The sequence below is a fragment of the Oncorhynchus mykiss genome, chromosome 5 (assembly GCF_013265735.2).
Source record: "Oncorhynchus mykiss isolate Arlee chromosome 5, USDA_OmykA_1.1, whole genome shotgun sequence".
Lineage (NCBI taxonomy): Eukaryota > Metazoa > Chordata > Actinopteri > Salmoniformes > Salmonidae > Oncorhynchus > Oncorhynchus mykiss.
Window position 1 is genome coordinate 58,545,637 of NC_048569.1, and position 22,852 is coordinate 58,568,488.

The 22,852-nt window shown below is 40.2% G+C and overlaps 1 protein-coding gene across 3 annotated transcripts; it reads right to left on the minus strand.

Moving 5' to 3' along the window:
• Positions 1–747: 747 nt before the first annotated feature.
• LOC110524151 (thrombospondin-4) lies at positions 748–22,047 on the minus strand. 3 transcript variants are annotated; one of them, XM_021603536.2, is made up of 19 exons: positions 21,795–22,047; positions 20,032–20,105; positions 19,879–19,930; positions 17,679–17,824; positions 16,027–16,164; positions 13,327–13,404; positions 13,048–13,200; positions 12,728–12,832; positions 12,497–12,604; positions 12,224–12,383; positions 12,006–12,124; positions 11,834–11,886; positions 11,436–11,629; positions 11,136–11,314; positions 10,641–10,689; positions 10,338–10,534; positions 9,275–9,447; positions 8,191–8,330; positions 748–2,751 (listed from the first exon to the last, which is right to left on the minus strand). In XM_021603536.2, exons 1-19 carry the CDS (start codon positions 21,859–21,861, stop codon positions 2,693–2,695), a joined length of 2,244 nt encoding a protein of 747 aa, XP_021459211.2. In that variant the 5' UTR covers positions 21,862–22,047; the 3' UTR covers positions 748–2,692. The 3 variants fall into 3 exon arrangements, with proteins under 3 accessions (XP_021459211.2, XP_036833856.1, XP_036833857.1); XM_036977961.1 differs by lacking the exon at positions 8,191–8,330; XM_036977962.1 differs by lacking the exons at positions 17,679–17,824; positions 19,879–19,930; positions 20,032–20,105; positions 21,795–22,047 and adding an exon at positions 16,551–16,752.
• Between the last annotated feature and the right edge of the window lie 805 nt (positions 22,048–22,852).

The window sequence follows — 22,852 nt, forward strand, 5'->3', positions numbered from 1 at the left end:
CAGCCTTGTGGGAATTGGTGAGCAGTATCTTGATTCTCACTAAGCTTACTGTCACTGCAGTACCTGTCCCCATGCATTCTCTCAACTAAAGGTGAATGAAAGGGATAATTATATTTTCTGTCCCATAATTTGAAATGGATTCATATGAATCTACATAATTTCCTCCTGTAGAACCGTGCAGTTGAAGTTGGGTACCCTAAAATGCCACTTTTGGCAAGTATTTCCAATCCATAATGTAAAGAAAATCTCTCTTATAGGGAATTCCCTGGTCAGCTTTAAGTGGGTATCACATATTTTAACTATTGTCCTGTAAATCATATTCTGAGATGTATAGTAATTATTTGTTTCTATGTGAAACTCCTTTTATGTGACCCCTTTGTAAGATAAACTGAATGTGGGAGGCATTTCTTCTCTGTACATGGTCTCGATTTTGCAGAATATATAAATGAAAAATGTCATTTCACCAAGGTTTACTAAGTGTGGACATGCATGACGTTTGAACTATTCTATATTTTGTTGTCCTTGTTATGTTGTTTATATTTTGTAATCTGTATTTCTGTATGTGTTTTTAAAAGATCATTTTGAATACCTGTTTTGTGATTTTCAGTCCCAAACTTTTGATCAGTACTCAAAGCAGTTTCTCATGACTTCAGTTTCTGTCTAGTCAGTAGTGAGGAGAAAGTGTAAACCAGTTTTGACCTAAAGGTAAGTCCTATATATTCAGTATATGCTAAAGCAAAATAACAGTTGTGTGGTTCAACATTTTATTAATTGATCACATGCAATCTAATGCATAGCCCCCCCCCCCCCTCAAAAAAAAGTTAGTCCGCTCACAATGTAATACACATTTTCTGTCCACACCCTGATTATTCAAAACGCACACAACTATCCTCACATTTCTATATTGTTGACAGAGTAGTAGTAGACAAAGAAAAGTCCCCTGAGAACTGGAATTATTGGGGAGCAAATGTCACCGGAAAATGTTGTCATTGCTGGTGGTGACCAATATGGCAGCCTCCATTTTGCTGAGTCACATCTCACAGGGTCCTTCTAAAAAAAAATATTCAATATGGGCCCAATTCCGACCCGAGTTAAGCGTGCTTAAATGGAACGTAGTAATTCCATTTTTATGCACTTTTCTCTATGCTTATTCTGACCTTGAACTTAAGCATGAGAATAGCATGCTGTTCACCTGCTATTTGTTTTGGGTGGAGATCAAATAAATGATGGTGTGTCAACAGATGCTGTATTCTGACCTTGACTTAATTCCCTAATAATTCTTCCACCTTTTCATATTCATTATTTCCTCATAAGGTCTAGCGAACCTACCGGTTTCAAGTGGAAAAAGCATTACTTTATTTTTTCCAATAGAAATAACACCATTCTTCATGCACTGTCATTTACAACTTGATAAGCGCTAGTTAAAAGTGTAATCTGTCTGGATAAGGAAACTATAAATATAAATTACACTTGTTTAAGATATATTTTACCTTCCAATTGCTGGAGACATGTGAAACCAGTCATATATGGCTTCAAACTGAAGCATATCAACTTTCTCAAAGTAAAGTTTATGAAAGGCCGTGCTATTATGCAAAATTTAAATTGCACAGCCTTTTAACTCATAGCTGGGCACTCTGATGTCTTAATTATAGGCTACCACGACTTTCTGTTTCCTATTTCTATCATGTTAAATATTAGCCACTATCAGTATTGACCGTCAGTAGGCTTAATAACACACATATTTAACTGCCAGTTTACTGTTAGTTCCCTTCAGTTGGTATAGCATACATTATCATTCCATTTAATGACATCGTTTTGTTTACCTGCATTTGCTTCCTCTGTAAACGCTGTCATGGCCATGTGGTTGTTGCTGAGGATCATTAGTAACAGTTAGGCTAATTAAATCGTTATGGAGCGGAGTGCAGACCACGCATTAACAGTTTGAAGCCTACGCATGGCGCAATACTCGGCTGTCATCACACAGTACCATGGCTAGTGCAGGCAACAGACGAGGGTATAGTCTACTATTGTACACTATTCTCCCTATTATAATTCAATGTACACTAATCTTCCAACATTACCATGGGTTAAATAGCAATGTGGCAATTTTCTGAATGAATCAAACCACTCTCTTCTTTTCCGCGTAAAAGCTCTCCAAACCTGTTTTTATGATTTCATAAATACTTTCCTAACCCTAAATAATCTACAAGATCAGAGTATTTTTTGAATCTACCAAATGGTGCTGAAACAGAGAATGATATGCATATATTTAGATGGCTTTCTTTCATTGATCACTAATATTCAATATATTCTATTGAGTCTGTCAACAAAATACTAACTAAAAGTTACACTATATTTAAAGAGATGGCTTAAGATAAATGCACTGAAAACTCTATTGAATGACAAGGGAAGCATGCCTGTAAAGCCCTTTACGTACCTTCATAAGGTAAGTCTGAATACTAACTACTGAGAAGTGTGTAGGAAAGGCGTGCATAAGAAAGGCATAATTTCTTAAGTCCAAATCGGGCCCTATATAGCCTTTAATCAAAAGTAGTGCACTATATAGGAGATAGGGTGCCATTACAGACACAACCATGCACTGTTCAGCTGGGAGCCATGCGTTCCAGAATGTGGGGGTGTAGATGGAATGTCCTCCCAGTCTTCGTTTGGGCAGAGTTGTGTGCATGCTGTATTAGAACTGTAGCTGAATGGGTTGGACTTGGTATGAGTCAAAGTCCTCGAGGGTTGTATCTAAAGGGAGAGGGAGAGATGATAAGTCGATATGGAATCCTTGCATGGCAAGTCTACAATACAATACCAATCATCCAACGGACCAATATAATTAAGACTCAGACTTCTCTCTCTAAAGCCTCAAACTAGTCGTATGTGTACCGAGTGGTCATTTAAATGCAGTCTACTGTATATACTGTATGCCTTCAGAAAGTATTCATACCCCTTGACTTATTCCACATTTTGTTTTTCAAAATGGATTAGATTTTTTTTCTTTCAGCAAATTTAGTGAAAATTAAATACAGAAATATCTCACTTAAATATTTACACCCTGTTGATATGACACTACAAATTGAGTTCAGTTGCATCTAATTTTCATACACCATCGCTGATGTCACTACAACTTGATTGGAGTCCACCCATGGCCAATTCAAGTGTTTGGACATGATTTAGAGAGAAACACACTTGTCTATATAAAAAGGTCCCACAGTTTACAGTGCAAGTCAGAGCAGAAACTATAACATGAAATCCAAGGAACAAGATCCAAGATCCAAAATCCAAGATGAGGCATATACCTTATCTGGAGAAGGGTATGAAACTATTTCTAGAGTGTTAAAAGTTTTCTAAAGCACAGTGGTCTCCATATGGAACTACCCAGACTGCCTAGAGCTGGCCATCTGACCAAACTCAGCAACTGGGCAAGAAGGACCTTGGTCAGGTAGGTGAACAAGAACCCAATGACTACTCTGACAGAACTACAGAGTTCCTTGGCTGAAATGGGAGAACCTGCCAGAAGGGAGCCAATCTGAACTTCATGGGAGAGTGGCCAGACGGAAGCCACACATGACAGCATGCCTGGATCTTGCATAAAGGCACATGAAAGAGATCATAATTCAAAGGATTCTGTGGTCTGATGAGACAAATTTCTTTGGCCTGAATGCAAAGTGCCATGTCTGGAGAACCAGGCAAAGCTCATAACCCATCTAACACCATCCCTACCGTGAAGCATGGTGGTGACAGCATCATGCTATGGGGATGCCTTTCAACGTCAGGGACTGGGAGATTGGTAAGGATTGACGGAACAGTGAGTGGAGCGAAATACAGGCAAATCCTTAATGAGAACCCACTTCAGACAGTGGAGGCTCCTCAGAGGAGGACCATCCTCACAGAATTTCATAAAAATAGTGAAACAAAGACACTAAATATATTCACGTCACCAAATAATTGATTAAAACACATTGTTTTGCAATGAAGGCCTACAGCACTCTAGGGTAGCATCATGGTGTAGCCGGAAGACAGGTAATGTCCATCCTCCTCTGGGTACATTGACTTCAATACAAAACCTAGGTGGTTCTCACCCCCTTCCATAGACTTACACCATAATTATGTCAACTTCCAGAGGACGTCCTCTAGCTCTTATGGAATGAACTGACATGTTGTCCACCCAATCAAAGGATCAGTGAATAAATCTATACTGAAAAAATATATAAATGCAACAATTTCAACGATTTTACTGAGTTACAGGTCATATAGGCAAAACAGTCCATTTAAATAAATGCATTAGGCTCTAATTTATGGATTTCACATGTATGGGCAGGGGTGCAGCCATGGGTGGGCCTGGGAGGGCATATACCAAACCACCTGAGAGACAGGCCCACTCACTGGGGAGTCAGACCCAGCCAATCAGAATGAGTTTTTCCCCACAAAAGTTTTTTTTAAATTCAGACATAAATACTCATCAGCTGTCCAGGTGGCTGGACTCAGACGAGTCCGCAGGTGAAGAAGCCGGGTGTGAAGGTCCTGGGCTGGCGTGGTTACACGGGCTCTGTGGTTGTGAGGCCGGTTGGGCATACTGCCTAATTCTCTAAAACTAACATTCAATTAACATTCAATTCTCTGGCAACAGCTCTAGTGGACATTCCTGCAGTCATATAGAGTGGCCTTTTATTGTCCCCAGCACAAGGTGCACCTGTGTAATGATCATGCTGTTTAATCAGCTTCTTGATATGCCACACTTGTCAGGTAGATGGATTATCTTGGCAAAAGAAAAATGCTCACTAACGGATGGAAAGAGAAATTGAGAAATAAGCTTTTTGTTCATATGGAAAATTTCTAGGATCTTTTATTTCAGTTCATGGGACAAACACTACATGTTGCATTTATATTTTTGTTCAGTATAGTACTGAAAACGTAAACTACAGCTAGCTAGCAAAAATGAAAGAGAAGCGAGAGCGAGAAGTAGCTATCTTTCTGCCTTCGGTTGCAACACTCACTACCAAGTTAAAAACTGCCTCTGGAAGCAACGTCTGCCAAAGAACTGTTCGTCGGGAGCTTTATGAAATAGGTTTCCATGGCCGAGCAGCCGCACACAAGCCTAAGAACACCATAAGCAATGCCAAGCGTCGGCTGGAGTAGTGTACAGCTCGCTGCCATTGGATCCTGGAGCAGGGAAAATGCGTTCTCTGGAGTGATGAATCACGCTTCACCATCTGGCAGTCTGGCGGATGAATCTGGTAAAACGCTACCTGCCCCAATGCATATTGCCAGCTGTAAAGTTTGATGGAGGAATAATGGTCTGGGGCTGTTTTTCATGGTTTGGGCCCCTTAGTTCCAGTGAAGGGAAATCTTAACGCTACATTGTATTCGATTCTGAGCTTTCAACTTTGTTGTGACAGTTTGGGGAAGGTCCTTTCCTGTTTCAGCATGCCCCCTTGTGCAAAGTGACGTCCATACAGAAATGTTTTGTCGAGATCGGTGTGGAAGACAGCTGATGTGTTGTGAAGGCAAAAAGTGAGAGGTGGAGAGCGCAATCAAAGGGGTGAACTGTGTTTGCGTGATATGGGGTGTATTCATTCCGACGATTCTTAAATGGCAAGAAACGGGGATAAACATCAGTGGTGTAAAGTACCACTTAAGTCGTTTTTTGGGGTATCTGTACTTCACTTTACTATTTATATTTTTGACAACTTTTACTTTTACTTCACTACATTCCTAAAGAAAATTGCACTTTTTACTCCATACATTTTCCCCGACACCCAAAAGTACTTGTTACATTTTGAATGCTCAACAGGGCAGGAAAATGGTCCAATTCATTCACTTATCAAGAGAACATTCATGGTCATCCCTACTGCTTCTGATCTGGCAGACTCATTAAACACAAATGCTGTGTTTGTAAATTATGTTGGAGTGTTGGAGTGTGCCCCTGGCTATCCGTAAATAAAAAAGTAAAGGAAATTGTGCTGTCTGGTTTGCTTAAAATAAGGAATATTTTATTATTTATACTTTTACTGTTGAAACTTAAGTACATTTTAGCAATTCTATTTACTTTAGATACTTAAGTATATTTAAAACCAAATACATTTAGATTTTTACCTAAGTAGTAATTTACTGGGTGACTTTCACTTTTACTTGAGTCATTTCCTATTAAGGTATCTTTACTTTTACTCAAGTATGACAATTGAGTACTTTTTACACCGCTGATAACCATACCTGAATTTGTCCAATAGAAACTATCGTTTGCATCTTTTGGACTAATGATTACACCCTAGATCAGCTAGATGCAGGCAAGATTGTGCGAGGCAGTATTGAAGTTGTCAATGTCTGTCACCTTGATTACTCAAATTTCTCTCCACCTGTGCATCTACAGTGGGGCAAAAAAGTATTTAGTCAGCCACCAATTGTGCAAGTTCTCCCACTTAAAAAGATGAGAGACCTGTAAAAGACAAAATGAGAAGAAAAAAATCCAGAAAATCACATTGTAGGATTTTTTATGAATTTATTTGCAAATTATGGTGGAAAATAAGTATTTGGTCACCTACAAACAATCAAGATTTCTGGCTCTCACAGACCTGTAACTTCTTCTTTAAGAGGCTCCTCTGTCCCCCACTCGTTACCTGTATTAATGGCACCTGTTTGAACTTGTTATCAGTATAATAGACACCTGTCCTCAACCTCAAACAGTCACACTCCAAACTCCACTATGGCCAAGACCAAAGAGCTGTCAAAGGACACCAGAAACAAAACTGTAGACCTGCACCAGGCTGGGAAGACTGAATCTGCAATAGGTAAGCAGCTTGGTTTGAAGAAATCAACTGTGGGAGCAATTATTAGGAAATGGAAGACATACAAGACCACTGATAATCTCCCTCGATCTGGGGCTCCACGCAAGATCTCACCCCGTGGGGTCAAAATGATCACAAGAACGGTGAGCAAAAATCCCAGAACCACACGGGGAGACCTAGTGAATGACCTGCAGAGAGCTGGGACCAAAGTAACAAAGCTTACCATCAGTAACACACTACGTGTCCAGGGACTCAAATCCTGCAGTGCCAGACGTGTCCCCTTGCTTAAGCCAGTACATGTCCAGGCCCATCTGAGGTTTGCTAGAGAGCATTTGGATGATAAATTCATTAAAAATCCTACAATGTGATTTTCTGGATTTTTTTTCCCTCATTTTGTCTGTCATAGTTGAAGTGTACCTATGATGAAAATTACAGGCCTCTCATCTTTTTAAGTGGGAGAACTTGCACAATTGGTGGCTGACAATACTTTTTTGCCCCACTGTATGTTGTAAACTTTAATTCATAGGCTAGGTTGTAGTAACCTCATGATGGGTATAGGGAAAATCTGAGTATCATGTAGTAACCTAAACCTATCGATGTTCTATTGAGCTGGGCGAATGGAATATGAATGACAGTCATCCAATATCCTGTAATAGAAATAAGGCCATGCTCATGGAAAAAAATAATCATCCTCCCTCATCTTAAATGACGCCGACGGTCACAGAGTGCAAACAAGCTTTGACTGTGACGAAGATTTACAAGCATATAGCCAAAGCACCGCTGGAATGGCTTCAGAACAAGAATATGAATGCCCTTGAGTGGCGCAGCCAAAGCCCAGACTTGAATCCCATTGAAAATATGTGGAAAGAATTGAAGGTTGCTGTACACCGCCGCTCTCCACGCCGCCAAACGTCCTTCTACAAAGTATTGACTCAGGGGTGTGAATACTTAAGTAAATGAAATATTTCTGTATTTAATTTTCAATTAAAAAAAAGACATTACAAACATAATTTCACTTCGTCATTATGGGATATTGTGTGTAGATAGGGGAGGGGAAAAAATCTATTTAATCCATTATGAATTCAGGCTGTAACACAGCAATATGTGGAATAAGTCAATGGGGTATGAGTACTTTCCGAAGGCACTGTAAATGCAGCCACAGTGTCACTTAATGACAATGAGAATGGATAGAAGCAGGCACAAAACACAAGTAAATGTAGATCCTCTTTTGCCAGAGAGCAGTATCATCCATTTCTCAATACAGGAATTCTATTATCAGGATGCTGCAATGCAATACTTCTCTAATTGATTCCCTAAGGTCCCCATCCTCCTCTACTTCCTGCTTGTGAGAAGGGTATTCTAATAAGGGGGGTGGGGTTGTCATTAGTGTGCTGCTCACCATTGCAGCGATAGCGTAGGTTAGCCCAGATTATGTTCTCCTGGGAGAAGCAGAAGACACCCAGTCTGCCTCCTCTCATGGTGGTGTCTATGATGATACCTGTGTCTGCCACTATCTGAGGACCCTCAAAGAAACGCACTCTGAACATGACACACACATGCATAGAGCGAGACCAGTTAGGAATACCAAAATATGACAAAGGTTGCGTTTACACAGGAAGTTCAATTCTGATCTTTTAACCAATCAAATCAGATCTTTTGCCAATCATTTTGCCAAAGATCAGAATTAGGCTGCCTGTGTTAATGCAGCCAAAATAAGACCATCTCCAACCCGAATAGTTGTGTCACGACTGGATGATGTAACCTATTGTGGTAAAGAATACAATATGGTTAGTATGATGTATGTATGATGATGATGATGATGTATGATGATAAGAGAAAACATGCACGATAGTAATTTCATGTTGTTCAAGTTCAACAGTATGTGGTCGCATATGTCAGTCCAATCAGTTGCACACATAATGCCACAAATTGTAATTTAAAGGTCCAATGCAGCCGTTTTTACCTCAATAGCAAATAATTTCTGGGTAACAATGAAATACCTTACTGTGATTGTTTTCTGTTAAAATAGTTAAAAAATGAACACAAATGGCTTCTTAGCAAGGAGCAATTTCTCAAACAAGAATTTAGCTAGGACTGTCTGGGAGTGGTTTGAGTGGGGAGGGGAAAACTGGACATTTGCTGTTATTGGCAGAGAGGTTTGGAACTCTCTTCCTTATTGGTCTATTAATTAATTTACCGCATGGTGATGGCACCATGGAAGGTCAAAACTCCCTCCCACTAAAACAGGCAAAAGTTTCAGGCTGTCTTTTCAAAAAGCTTTTACATTAAAATTGTATTATTTAAATTTTCACAGTTTAATTCCAACCTCATAGTGTGGAACTATATATAAAATATAGGAAATCACATTTTTGACTGCACTGGGCCTTTAATGTATTATGAAAGGAGAAGGTCACGCCATCGTTGGCAAACTGCACCAAAAGCCATCAGACGCCTACGAGGTGTGTCTGATAGCAGCGCACTACCTGATGTAGCCATCTTGGGGCCTGTGTTGCAAGAACCAGCGGTAGGAAGTCTTGTCCTTCCAGCCCACGTTGCGGACGTCTTTCCACAGCAGCTTCACCTGGTCACTGGTGTCGCCAGTGTGCCACAGGGAGTTGCGTAGATTCTCCCCTGGTCCCGTGTTGGACTTCACAGCCTAGTCGACAACACAATTGCACAGGCAGCACTTTTACAGAACAGTAGATCTCTTCCAATGTATCAATCTGGGCAGGTGTATTTATATTTCAACTCAAAATGTATCTATTTTCCGTTGAGCTGTTTTTAGTCCAGGGGTAAACTTATATTAGGTAACTGGCCCTATGAGTATTACTTAGAAAGGGCTAGTTGTGTGTAGGTCAGTCTATTAATAGAGTAGTGGCATGTTTGCATGAATTTGAACAGATGTGTATAGGATCTTAATTTGATCACCCTGTAGTTGGAGGAATTCAAGGTTTAAAAAGGCTTCTAGAGTTTGCAATTTCCATTTAACATTTTAGACTTGATTTGCCCTAACAAAAAATGTAAAGTCATACAAAAATGTCCATTAATTATAATAAAAAATGAATAAATATTTTCGGGGTAACAATTAAGTACCTTACTGTGGTTGTTTTAAATTAAAACGTCAAAAAGAAGGGAAAAAAATGCTTCTTAACAAAGAGCAATTTCTCAATCAAAGAATTTTGCTAGGACTGTCTGGGAGTGATTTGAGTGGGGAGGGGAAAACTGAAAATTTGCTATAATTGTAATAGAAAAAACAGAAAAATAGGATATATTAAAACGTTGTGTTTATTGTACGTCTGATTAAATCACCATAGGAGCATATCAGAGTTGCGGATGTTCCATCCCAGTTATGTTGAACCAACGTGGAATAGACGTTGAATTGACGTCTGTGCCCAGTGTTTTTTTTTCTTCCATGAATTATAATCCACACAATAACTCACATTTCCAGTTGCTGCAGGATTATTTTCCTGCCGTGAGAACACAAGTGACTTTTACGACATGACTAGATAATAGTCATATAAGATGTGCATATAGGATTTTCTGTACCTTCAGTTGGATCCCTGGTTCTGCCACAGCTCTGAATGGATTGGCTTGCCAATAGATTTGCTCAACCTGTTTCCACATCACCACGTAGAAGGAGGAAGAGTCCTGGTAGCCAAAGATGAACCCTGCATAGTCGTCGTCCGTTACGGTATTCACATGGAAAGTCCCTTCGAAGTCAACACCGTTGAAAGCTGTGTAACCTTGAAGGAATGGCGTGAGTTTGGGTTAGGACGCGTTTGAGAACGTCATGTACAACTCGGTTTATTGAATGAATCCGACTTGAGACAGCGTGATTGTTGCTCTTACCAACAGCCAGTCCAGGGTCACTGTTCATAGTTTGGACGATCTCTCTTCCCTGTGGAAGATTATAGAACTTAAGCAGTTAACATGTCTCTTCCCACTGGTGACACATTGGATGAATCAACGTTGTTTCCACCTCATTTCAACGATATTACGTCGAACCAACGTGGAATAGACGTTGAACTGACGTCTATTCCCAGTAGTTTGGCACTGATTTGTATCTACTGTAACACCCTTGGACTTATTGTATAAGATTTAATGCATGCATCAATACAGATCAATACTTTTATTGCTGATAATTTTCCTGCATGGCAGGAAATGCAAACTTGAAGTCTATTTGAGTTTTAAAAAGGCTTCTAACATTTAGAATTTCCACTTAGAAATTTCAGACTTGATTTGACCTAACAAAAATGTATCAACCCCTACAAAAATTGTTACAGGATTGTTATCCTATTATAACAAACTGGCTGAAACTATGATCCAACATCTGCATACACATACCTGATCGAGCACCACCCAGTTAGGGTCTATCTGTGCGTCTCCCTCTGGGTCCAGCACCACTGTCTGGTAGGCCCTGAAGTCTGTGAGAGTGACCTCGGCGTTCTCCGGGCACACATCGATGCTGTCGATGATGGTGTCGTTGTCAAAGTCGTTCTCACACACATTCCCAACACCATCACCTGTAACAAGGAGATTGACGCAATATGTGACTTTTAAGTCACTGGACAATATTACTGTCAACATTACACGGATATATTGGAGAACTTTGTGGAAACTAGACTGAAAAAGTGCTGAACTCACCGTCAGAGTCCTCCTGCAGAGGGTTGGGAATGAGGCGACAGTTGTCCGGTCCTGGGGGCAGAAGGTCAGGAATACCATCATCATCATCGTCATCGTCACACTCGTCCCCCAGGCCGTCCTTGTCCGTGTCCAGCTGGGAGCTGTTGATGACTGCAGGGCAGTTGTCCTGAGAGTCCTGGTGACCGTCACCATCACTGAGAACAGTAGAGAAAAACACAAGGAGACCATTTTACAGTTCTCCCCACTGTTGTGGGATTCTGAAAGTTGATGTGTCAAACCAAAGTCATTACATAACATATCAAATAAGTAATGGTTTACTAATAGATTGGAACGCCACGCACAGGTCGACACTGGTTAAAGGCAGGGAGGTAACAAGAACACTAGTAACACTGCTTTACCTGTCCTTATTGGTGTCACAAGGGTCTCCGATCAAATCGTTGTCCATATCCAACTGTATCAAACACAAAAAATATCACTCGAACATCGACATAGTTTGTCATTCTGGTAGAACATGCAGTAATGACTAGGATTAATACAAGTACAGCTAAACATGGAAATCAGAAACCAGACCTGGTCAGGGTTTTGAACATAGGGGCAACTGTCACAAGCATCTCCGACTTTGTCCCCATCTCGATCCTTCTGGTTAGCATTGGGAACCCTTTTGCAGTTGTCCAGATTATTGGGGATTCCTAGAAGGAGGTAACAGTAGTTGACATGTCAATTGACATGAATGACCGCAATGGCAGAATTAGGCTTGTCACGGTCAAAACCTCGACATGCATACTTACTGTCGCCATCAATGTCTTCGTCACATTCGTCACCCAGTCTATCAACATCAGTGTCTTTCTGGTCGTTGTTTTTGATCATACGGCAGTTGTCACAGGCGTCTCCAAAGTCGTCTTCGTCCACATTTCTTTGGTTGACATTTGGTACCAGCACACAGTTGTCCTACCAAAGAGGCATCAGAGCCTGTCTTTACACTAAGATACAAAATCAGTGTAAAGACCTGTCGTAAACATGACACAGCAAAAAATCAGTTGCTGGAGAAAGAGATCAGTAACCTGTGTATTTAGGATTCCATCGCCATCTGCATCCTCATCACAGGCATCTCCTTTGCCATCCTTGTCTACATCCTCTTGACCCGAGTTGGGTACTGTTAGACAGTTATCCTAAAAGTATGTATTTAAAGCACATGACAATGACTTAGTTTTTCCACTTTATTTTCCCTTTGCGTTCCAAATAGTATAGTCGTGGACTTCCATAGCCTTTTCAATGACATTCAAGTTTATTACCTTGGCACAGTTCCTCTCGGTGCATTCCAGTTTCTCATCAGGGAAGCCATCAATGTCAATGTCAGAGCTGCAGAAGTAGCCATTGCCAGCCCATCCCACCCCACACTGTGAATCAGGATCAAGTCAAAGTTATGGACTGTACTGTATTGAATATGGAATGTCAATTTGCATTCAATTCCATTTCAGCTACAGCAGCTGAATCAATAACGAGCAATCTGTATCCAAAAGAATGCTATAGACAACATGTATAAGGAGTAGTATACATTTAGGCTGTATTCAAATTCACATTGATCCATTGCAACAGAATTGTATCGCATTACCTGACACTCTATTTTCCCATCTCGTTGGACAAGGCACTCTCCGCTGGCATGGCAGGGGTTGAGCTGGCCATTACCACACGCTCTCTCAGGCTTACAGCCCTTGCTCTGATCCCCCACATAGCCTGCCTTACAGGAGCCACACTTAAACGAGCCCTGACAACAACACGCACAACCACAGCAGAAACTTAGTTCCCCCCCTCAAAACCTCAGAGAGGAAAGACCTCTGGATTTCCTAATGAGATATATATTTGAGTGGCATCGACTTTTAATGATACTTACAGGTGTGTTCACACAGTTGGAATTTTCCATACAACCTCCATTCTTGAGTCCTTCGCACTCATTGATGTCCTTACAGACCTGGGTAGGATTCAAATACAAAAGAAAGCCCTAATGCATAAATCTTCCATCTTCAAGCAAAACCTTGCATGTTGCCAGCGAGTCTTTCCATGTAATTTCAGCAAGCCATGATACAAACTATCTCAGATTGTTCTGAAATTCTTTCTGTAGTTACAAACAGATAAGATTTTATCTCAGAAATGTTGCTTAATTGAGTGCATCCAAATTAGCCATTTTAATTTATAAGATTCTGTGTCCAATAATGTCCAATAAATATAGTTCCCAACATCCGATTTGGACCAAACTTTTTCCTAACAGTAAGTTAGACATTAGGAATCCCAAAAAATGGTCAACAGTCAATCACTGACCCTCTACACTCCATACCAAGTCCACCCCATCAACCAGTACACAGTATCAGTTCTCTGTTTGACAAGTAGTATTAAACTGTGCATTGCTTCTCCATACTATGTAATGTATTCCCTGTGAATCTGGTCATGTTTTTTTCCCCCTGTTCAGAGAAATTAGTAATGTGAAAGTATCAGGTTTTACTACTGCACTGAACAAAAATATAAACGTGACATGTAAGGTGTGTGTCCCATGTTTCATGAGCTGAAATATAAGATCCCAGAAATGTTCCATACGCACAAATAGGTTATTTCTCTCAAATGTTGTGCACAAATTTATGTACATCCCTGTTAGTGAGCATTTCTCCTTTGCCAAGAGAATCCATCCACCTGACAGGTGCTGCATATCAAGAAGATAATTAAACAGCATGATCATTACACAGGTGCATCTTGTGCTGGGGACAGTAAAAGGCCACTCTATAATGTGCAGTTTTGTTACGCAACACAATGCCACAGATGTCTCAAGTTTTGAGGGAGCGTGCAATTGGCAAGCTGACTGCAGGTCAGAGCTGTAGCCAGAGAATTGAATGTTCATTTATCTTCCATAAGTCACCTCCAATGTCGTTTTAGAGAATTTGGTGGTATGTCCAACCGGCCTCACAACCGCAGAGCCCGTATAACCACGCCAGCCTGGATCTGGATTCTTCACTTGCGGGATCATCTGAGACCAGCCACACGGACAGCTGATGAAACTGTGAATTTCTGCTCAGACTGTCTGAAACTGCCTCAGGGAATCTGACCTGCGTGCTCTTCACGGATTAATCCCAGTTTCAACTGTACTGGGCAGATGGCGTTGTGTGGGTGAGCGGTTTGCTGATGTCAACGTTGTGAATAGAGTGCCCCACAGTGGAGGTGGGGTTATGGTATGGGCAGGCATAAGCTATGGACAACGAACACAATAGCATTTTATCGATGGCAATTTGAATGTACAGAGATACCGTGACGAGATCCTGAGGCTCATTGTCATGCCATTCATCCGCCATCACCTAATGTTTCAGCATGATAATGCACAGCTCAATGTCGCAAGGATCTGTACACAATACCCAGAAGCTGAAAATGTCCCAGTTTTTCCATGGCCTGCATAGTCACCAGACATGTCACCGATTGAGCATGTTTGAGATTCTCAGGATCGACGTGTACGACAGCGTGTTCCAGTTCCCGCCAATATCCAGCAACTTCGCACAGCCATTGAAGAGGAGTGGGACAACATTCCACAGGCCACAATCAACAGCCTGATCAAGACCATTGGTTACATCAGTTCCATGTTATGGTCTCTAATGAACTTCAATAGTAAATCTCCAAAACACACACTTTATAGTGTATTGCAGTTGTAATGGTATTGGATTGCTTTGGGTTCAATGTTGAATGTCACTAATCACAAATCACATGTAGAAATGTTTCCTGATCATTTTCAAAAACAGGCTGCCATGCAATTCAGTATTTTATTAGGGTTGTCACAATATTTTAATCCCTAGCCAAGTTCTCCATTATACAGTAGTTTTGGGCTTGTAGGAAAAGTCTTCATATGAGAATTGCATAGGAATTGCCCTCTCAAAGAGCTGCCACTTGTTGGACTATTCAAGGAGAGTTGGTTTGAGGACTGACTTGAATTGTGAGGATGACCACACACTTTTCGTAATGAGACAAATCTATTGGTTTTCTACCCAAAGTTGCAAAGGAAATGTTTTGATCTATTTAATAAACACAAGAGACTGAATGTGGTGGTAGAGCAGGAACAGAGGCATCTAGTGGTCAAAACCTGGTACTTTCACACTACTTTATGGTAAATAATGCAAGTGACTTCATTGACTAATTTCTCTGAACAGGGGAAAAAAACATCACCAGATTCACAGCGAAAACATTTACATAGTATGGAGAAGCAGAACTCCAAGCCACAGCTTCATACTACTTGTTAAAAATAGAGAACTGATACTGTACACTGGTTGTTGAGGTGGGATTGGTGTGGGGGGGGTGTTGAGTACTATTTTTATTACATTTTTATTAAATATCTGAATCCTATAAATCAAAATGGCCAATTTGGGTGCAATCAATTAGCTTAATTTCGCAGAGATAAAATTATATTTCAAGAAAATGTATGTTTCAGGAATGCTAATTGTATGTTACTAATTACCTAAACGATTTCAGAACAATCTGAGATGGCGGGTGTCGAAATCCTCTTTCTTGTGTTTTTGAGGTGGAAAGGCCCCAAAGCCAAACTCATAAGCTTCAAAATTGCTACCTGTTTGTTGTTAGTGGCGTAGGAGAGGCCTATTCCCTGCACCCGGGGGCCGGTGTAGCCAGTGGGACAGGGGCCACAGCGGAACCCTGGAGAGGTGTTGATGCAGCGCACACCCATGTGGCAGGGCTTCACGACACACTACACACACAGGAGGAGAGCAGAGAGAGGGCAGTAATGTACATGTTCAATATTGGAATTGGAATTTGCTATTTGCTATTGAGATAATCTAACAGTTGATTTAAAGAGTGACTGCCTTTTAAAAGCAACAAATCCATTTGAAAATGGCCTATGTGGCAGCAATATGAGCCAGAAACAGTTATTCTAGTGTCAAAATACACTGTGTAAATAGGATAATTTGGTCATAAAGTCAGTCTCCTCTAAAACTGAGTTTTAGGAACATCCGTGCATCACAACGGATAAATTAAGGTTGTGTTTTCATTTTACAGTGTCCATTTCCCCACTAACATGGGGTGAACAGCTGCAGTGATTGCTGTTAATCCAATAGCATAGACAGTGAGACAGACCTTCCCAGCAGCTCCGACTTCGTTTACATAAGAAAACGTGTTTTTTTTAGCTTGAGAAATACTGCACCAAACACCTTAGTTAGATGTAAAATTGCACAACTGAAACATCCTCTGCAAAAACATCAAGATTAATTCAAGATTTCTTGAGTTATTTTACAATTATTCTGGGGATTTTGAGGAAGTTAAATAGGCTTCCGAATTTACAGTGTGTCATGAGGGACAAACATCCTTAACCAAACGTGGAATCGTCAGGAAACACACCGGCAAGACTGAAATCTAGGTTTTCAAATGAGCAACAGGAAAGCACACATGCCAATCCGGGTGTTCAGAGACTCTTTAAAAACCTAACAATATACACAATAGTAACACGTACTGTGTAAATTATCGTATTTCAGTTTAGACCCACTACAGCAGTTTCCCCAGTGGCAGTGCGGGTGTTTTTATTTGGCCCCCCAAGTTTATTTGGCCTCCCTGAGCAAAAACAAATAATTATGTTGTATTATTTGGGGGGAATTTTCGTTGTTGGACATAAAACACTGTAAAAACATCAGGAAATCAACTCAAAGTTATTTTAATTTTGGAACTCTGTTCCCGAAGTAATCCCACTCATAATAGAAAGATGTGATTGCAGGAATACAAATGTCAGCAAGGTTTGAAATTATTATGATTTAGTCAAATATTATATCTGTTTGGGCTTATGTTCCTGCCCCCCATCCATCCACTCAAGTTCAGGGTTTCCCAATGTCAGTCCATGGGACCCGAAGGGGTGCACGTTTTGTTTTTTGCCCTAGCCAAACACTAGCACTTGACTCCTGAGTGGCGCAGTGGTCTAAGACACTGCATCTCAGTGCAAGAGGCATCAAAGCAGTACCTGGTTTGAATCCTGCTGTCATTGTAAGTAAGAATTTGTTCTTAACTGACTTGCCTAGTTAAATAAAAAAAAATAAAAAAATACACAGCTGATTCAAATAATAAACTAATCATCAAGCTTTGAATTTGAATCAGCTGTTTAGTGTTAGGGCAAAAACCAAAACGTGCATCCCAAGGACCGAGTTTGGGAAACACTGATAAAGTTGATGATCCCTGCACTACAGAATACCACGTGACATTTTTGGGATCCTGTCCTACCTCATCCACATGTGTGCAGTGGGTACCATTAACCTCCATGCCCTCAGGGCAGGGGCCACACTTGATGCCCCCGGCGGTCTCAATGCACGTTACTCCCATGTGGCAGGGGTTAGGGTCACAGGAGGTGCGAGGGGGACCTTGCATGCCTAGGTGGGAGAGGATGATACACCAACCATCAACCAAGTAGACCTGGAGCACTCTCCTGTAAGATGTCTCCATCTACTGCAGGTTATGAAACATGGCATTTTTCTATTTGTTTACATTTCCATTACAGATTTATTTACCATTACATATTCATATGTTTATGTATGCACTGTACATATTTTTTAAAAGTACATGAGAGCACAATGGTATGATTAATGTACCATATTTACATACAATTGAGATAGCAATCATGCTGTTGATATTGATATATGTGTAATGTACAGTAATTTCAGAAAGTATTCACACCCTTTGACTTTTTTCCACCTTTTTCCAGCCTGATTTTAAAATGGATGACATTTAGTTTTAGTCTACACACAATACCCCATAATGTCAAAGTGGAATGATGTTTTTTGAATGTTTTACAAATGAATTAAAAATGAAAAGCTCAAATGTCTTGAGTCAATAAGTATTCAACCCCTTTGCTATGGAAAGGCTAAATAAGCTCAGGAGTAGAAATGTCACGTAATTAGTTGCATGGACTCACTCTGTTTGCTTAACATGATTTTTTTTATGACGACCTCATCTCTGTACCCCACACATACAATTATCTGTAAGGACCCTCAGTCAAGCAGTGAATTTCAAACAAAGATTCAACCACAAAGACCAGGGACATTTTCCAAAGCTTCGTAAAGAAGGGCACCTATTGGTGGATGGGTAAAAAAAAAAAAAAAAAGCAGACATTGAATATATATCCCTTTAAGCATGGTGAAGTCATTAATTACACATTGGATTGATACATCAATACACAGAGTCATTACAAGGATACAGGAGTCCTTCCTAACTCACATGCCATAGAGAAAGGAAACAAATCAGGGATTTCGCCATGAGGCCAATGGAGACTTTAAAATAGTTACGGAGTTAAATGGCTGGGATAGGAGAAAACTGAGGAGGGATGAACAACATTGTAGTTACTCAACAATACTAAACTAATTGACATAGTGGAAAGAAGGAAGCTTGTACAGAACAATATTCCAAAACATGCACCCTGTCCTGGATACAAGTGGTTTGTTTGGGGCAAATCCAATACAACACATTACTGAGTACAACTCTCCATATTTTCAAGCATAATGGTGGCTGCATCAAGCTTGTAATGGTTAAGGACTGGGGAATTTTCAGGATAAAAAATAAACGGAATGGAGCTAAGCACAGGCAAAATTCTAGAGGAAAACCTGGTTCAGTCAGCTTTCCACCAGACACTGGGAGACCAGACACACCTTTCAACAGGACGAAAATCTAAAACACAAGGTCAAATCTCCACTAGTTGCTTACCAAGAAGACGGCGAGTGTTCCTGAGTGGCCAAGTTACAGTTTAGACTTAACTTTATTTGAAAATCTATGGCAAGATCTGAAAATGGTTGTCTAGCAATGCTCAACAACCAATTTGACAGAGCTTGAAGAATTTTGAAAAGAATAATGAACTAATGTTGCACAATCTAGGTATGGAAAGCTCTTAGAGACTTACCCAGATAGACTCACCACTGTAATTGCTGCCAAAGGTGCTTCTACAAAGTATTGATTCAGGGGTGTGAATAGTTACGTGAATTTGATATTTCTTTATTTCATTTTTAATAAATGTGCAAAAATGTCTAAAAACATGTTTATGATGGGTGAGAAAAAAAACATCAAAGCAAAGGGTGGCTACTTTGAAGAATCTAAAATCTAAAATATATTTTGATTTGTTTAGCACTATTTTGGTTACTACATGATTCCATATGTGTTATTTCGTAGTGGTGATGTCTTCACTATTATTCTACAAAGAAGAAAAAAGTTTTTAAAAAGTAAAGAAAAACCCTTGAAGGAGTAGGTGTGTCCAAACTTTTGACTGGTACTGTAATTATATATTAAATATGTACATATTCATGTATGTACTGTTTTAAAAATACAGTAACTTTATTTTGTGCCTCAAAGAGCGCCAGCCTGATTAACAGATACACCACAATGTTTACTGACATTCAACTGGAATATCTATTTCTGCAGGCAGGCCAAGGCTACTCACCACAGGCTTTACACTTTATCACTGTGTTCTTCAGGAAAACAATCTCTTGGATCTGCATGGAGGTACAAATACACTATTAGTTCACGTTATACTGTATGGGACCATTTACATCCTCAATGAAAGTTGCCCTATATGTCCAAACAGTGACTTTACCTGTTGCTTCAGCAGTTCTTTAATCTCAGCCAAGGCTTGATTCGTTCCCTTGATCTGATTAATAATTTCCCCATCTGAGTTTGAAAAAACGTTTCACAGCGCTTTATTAGCGATGGATGTGCACACACAGCTATGTTTGTTTCATACATTAGCAATGGACAGATCATCTTTGAAAACATACTCCCACATGTATTCCTATTCCAGCACATTCTGTTTCAACCAAAGTCAAAATAACTCAAAGTCAGTAGACAGAATAGCAATTTCAGGTAAATGGGGTGTTATCATCATAGGTTGCCAAGATAAACTGAAACTAATGTCAACCTCATGTTGAAACTGAACGTCAGGCAGGTCACACAGCTCCTGCTCGTACCTCATTACTCTTCCTGTGACATTGTCTTGGATGCACATCTGTGGCTGACGCAAGTCATCAGTATGCAATGTGTTGGGGATGCACTATGCAGATGTCCCTTTATAAAACAACATCATCCACGGCCCATTCATCATCTTTACTACCTGCACTACTATCCCCTTGCCACAGGAGCTGGCATTCCAAGACAATCCCTGGGCCTGAATCACATGCATACAGAAATACAGAGACTAAGATGTTGTGGGTTTTGTGCCAAATCGTTTTTCATACCTCTGCAATACCAATTTTCTAAAATATGGGATGATAAAGAATTTATTGAAATTAAATGTTTTATTTTTCACACTCATTGCAACGTGAAAGGTGTAGAACAGGAGCTTGAAAATAACAGAGCAGCCACAGCCTGTGGTTTGGTTTAACAGTGTCATGGCAACTCAAATCACTTTAAGTCTTAATTTATGGACTCCTGTGGAAGTTAGATTTACAGGCCCTGGGGTCTGGGCCTTTCCAAGGAAGAGGTGTCCCAGATGAATAGGATGCTGGGATAGCCTGGCATGTGGGGCCTGTTGTGGTGCTCCAACGGGAACCTACTAGATGTATTAATTGACCTGATCTATTAAACTCCCCAGGGAGCTGTATTGTGTCAAAGTCTCCTGAGCATGGAGGAGAGGAAGTGTGGTCTTCCCATTAGGAGCTGCAATCTTTTCTGAATGAATTCCAAGCAAACATGCTTCAAAGATACTGGCAAGAAAACACTACCAATGACACTATCAGGGTGATTTAGTTGCATTGCCTGACCGACAAGTCGCTCAACAGCATAAGCTGCCAATTTGTTTTTCAAAGTGTGAAAATGAATCAACCCGTTGGCCATGTAGAGGATAGGACTTACGAATTCAGTTTTGCAAATTGATGATGAATTCATTTATTGTGTTCTATTTCAGGAATATGCTAAATCAAAGTAGTTACATTGAATTGGGATGATTGCAAATAAACTTTCCATTTTAGACTAATATGATCTGACGTGCCATTGACAAGACATTTATGTGACATTTATCACAGGTATAAAATAGCAGATTTCCAAAAAAGTGTTCTCACGCCTCTGAAGTTGGTAGCACAAATGAATTAATAAGCATCAAGAAAGAATTTAGTATTTCATTCATTGTAAACATTTAGATGCATTTATAAGCATTATAAAACATTACAATTCGTATCCATTTATAACATGTATAATCATTTATAAAGCATTTATTAGAATTGATAAATTACTTATTCATGACACTGTTATCATGCTGTTACCAGACCCACTTGAAATAACTTTGGAATCTCTGCAAACATTTTTGACATGCTATGAAGTTTTTGTTTTTGTTCACTTAAGATACTAAAATATTGATAGACATACCTCTCTGACCAGCTACTAGGTCACTGCTCACACTCAGCGAAATCACCAACACCAGAATCCGCAGCATGCTCTCATTTGACCTTCGACGTCTCTACAGCGAAAGACAGGTAAGTGTATATGAAGTCCGGTGCCACTGTGTAAAGTCTCGTGCGGTTCGACCAGGTCCTTTATCCAAATTCTGCCCTTTGTCTTCAAGAAGAATCAGGGAGGGCTCCTGTAGCAGGGTTAAGACAGTCTGAGAGAGAGTGGGATCTGGCTCCTCTGCTGCCTGCCTTTTTATACATGTCTCCTAGAGTGACATCACCTCCAACCATGAGGTCCTCTGGAAGCCTTCATTTAGGAATGTCCACGTAACACAGAAGTCCATCACTGGCCCAAAAGCATGGTCCTCTTAACTTTGTTTAATGATAATGATGATACACATACAAGGGTTGTCATTTTCTGATTGTAACCAGATTACAACCAACTGGTCGCTATTACAACCAGGTAAAGATATCTCTGTAACACTTGTTCTGGATAGTACATCTATAAATGCTCTACAGACTATCAGTAACATTTCAACTAACTAACTAACTAACTAACTATTAACCCTAACCCTTGCTCTAAACCTAACCTTCAACCTTATCCTAACCCTAATCTTAACCCTTACCCTAACCCTATTTCTAACCCACCCTAACCCTTATTCTAAACCTAACCTTAACCTTAGCAAGCAGTTGTTTGTCAACAAGATAGATTGTTGATCGTATGACTATCTGGACTATCGAAATAAAATGTGACCGATATCTCAACCAGTATATACTGAGTGTACAAACATTAAGAATACCTTCCTAATATTGTGTTCTAACCCCCCACCCCTCCCCCTTTGCCCTCCGAACAGCCTCAATTCATCGGGGCATGGATTCTACAAGGTGTCGAAAACGTTCCACAGGGATGTTGGCCCATGTTGACTCCAACGCTTCCCACAGTTTTGTCAAGTTGTCTGGATGTCCTTTGGGTTGTGGACCATTCTTGATACACCCTGAAAACTCTTTAGCGTTAAAAACCCAGCAGCGTTGCAG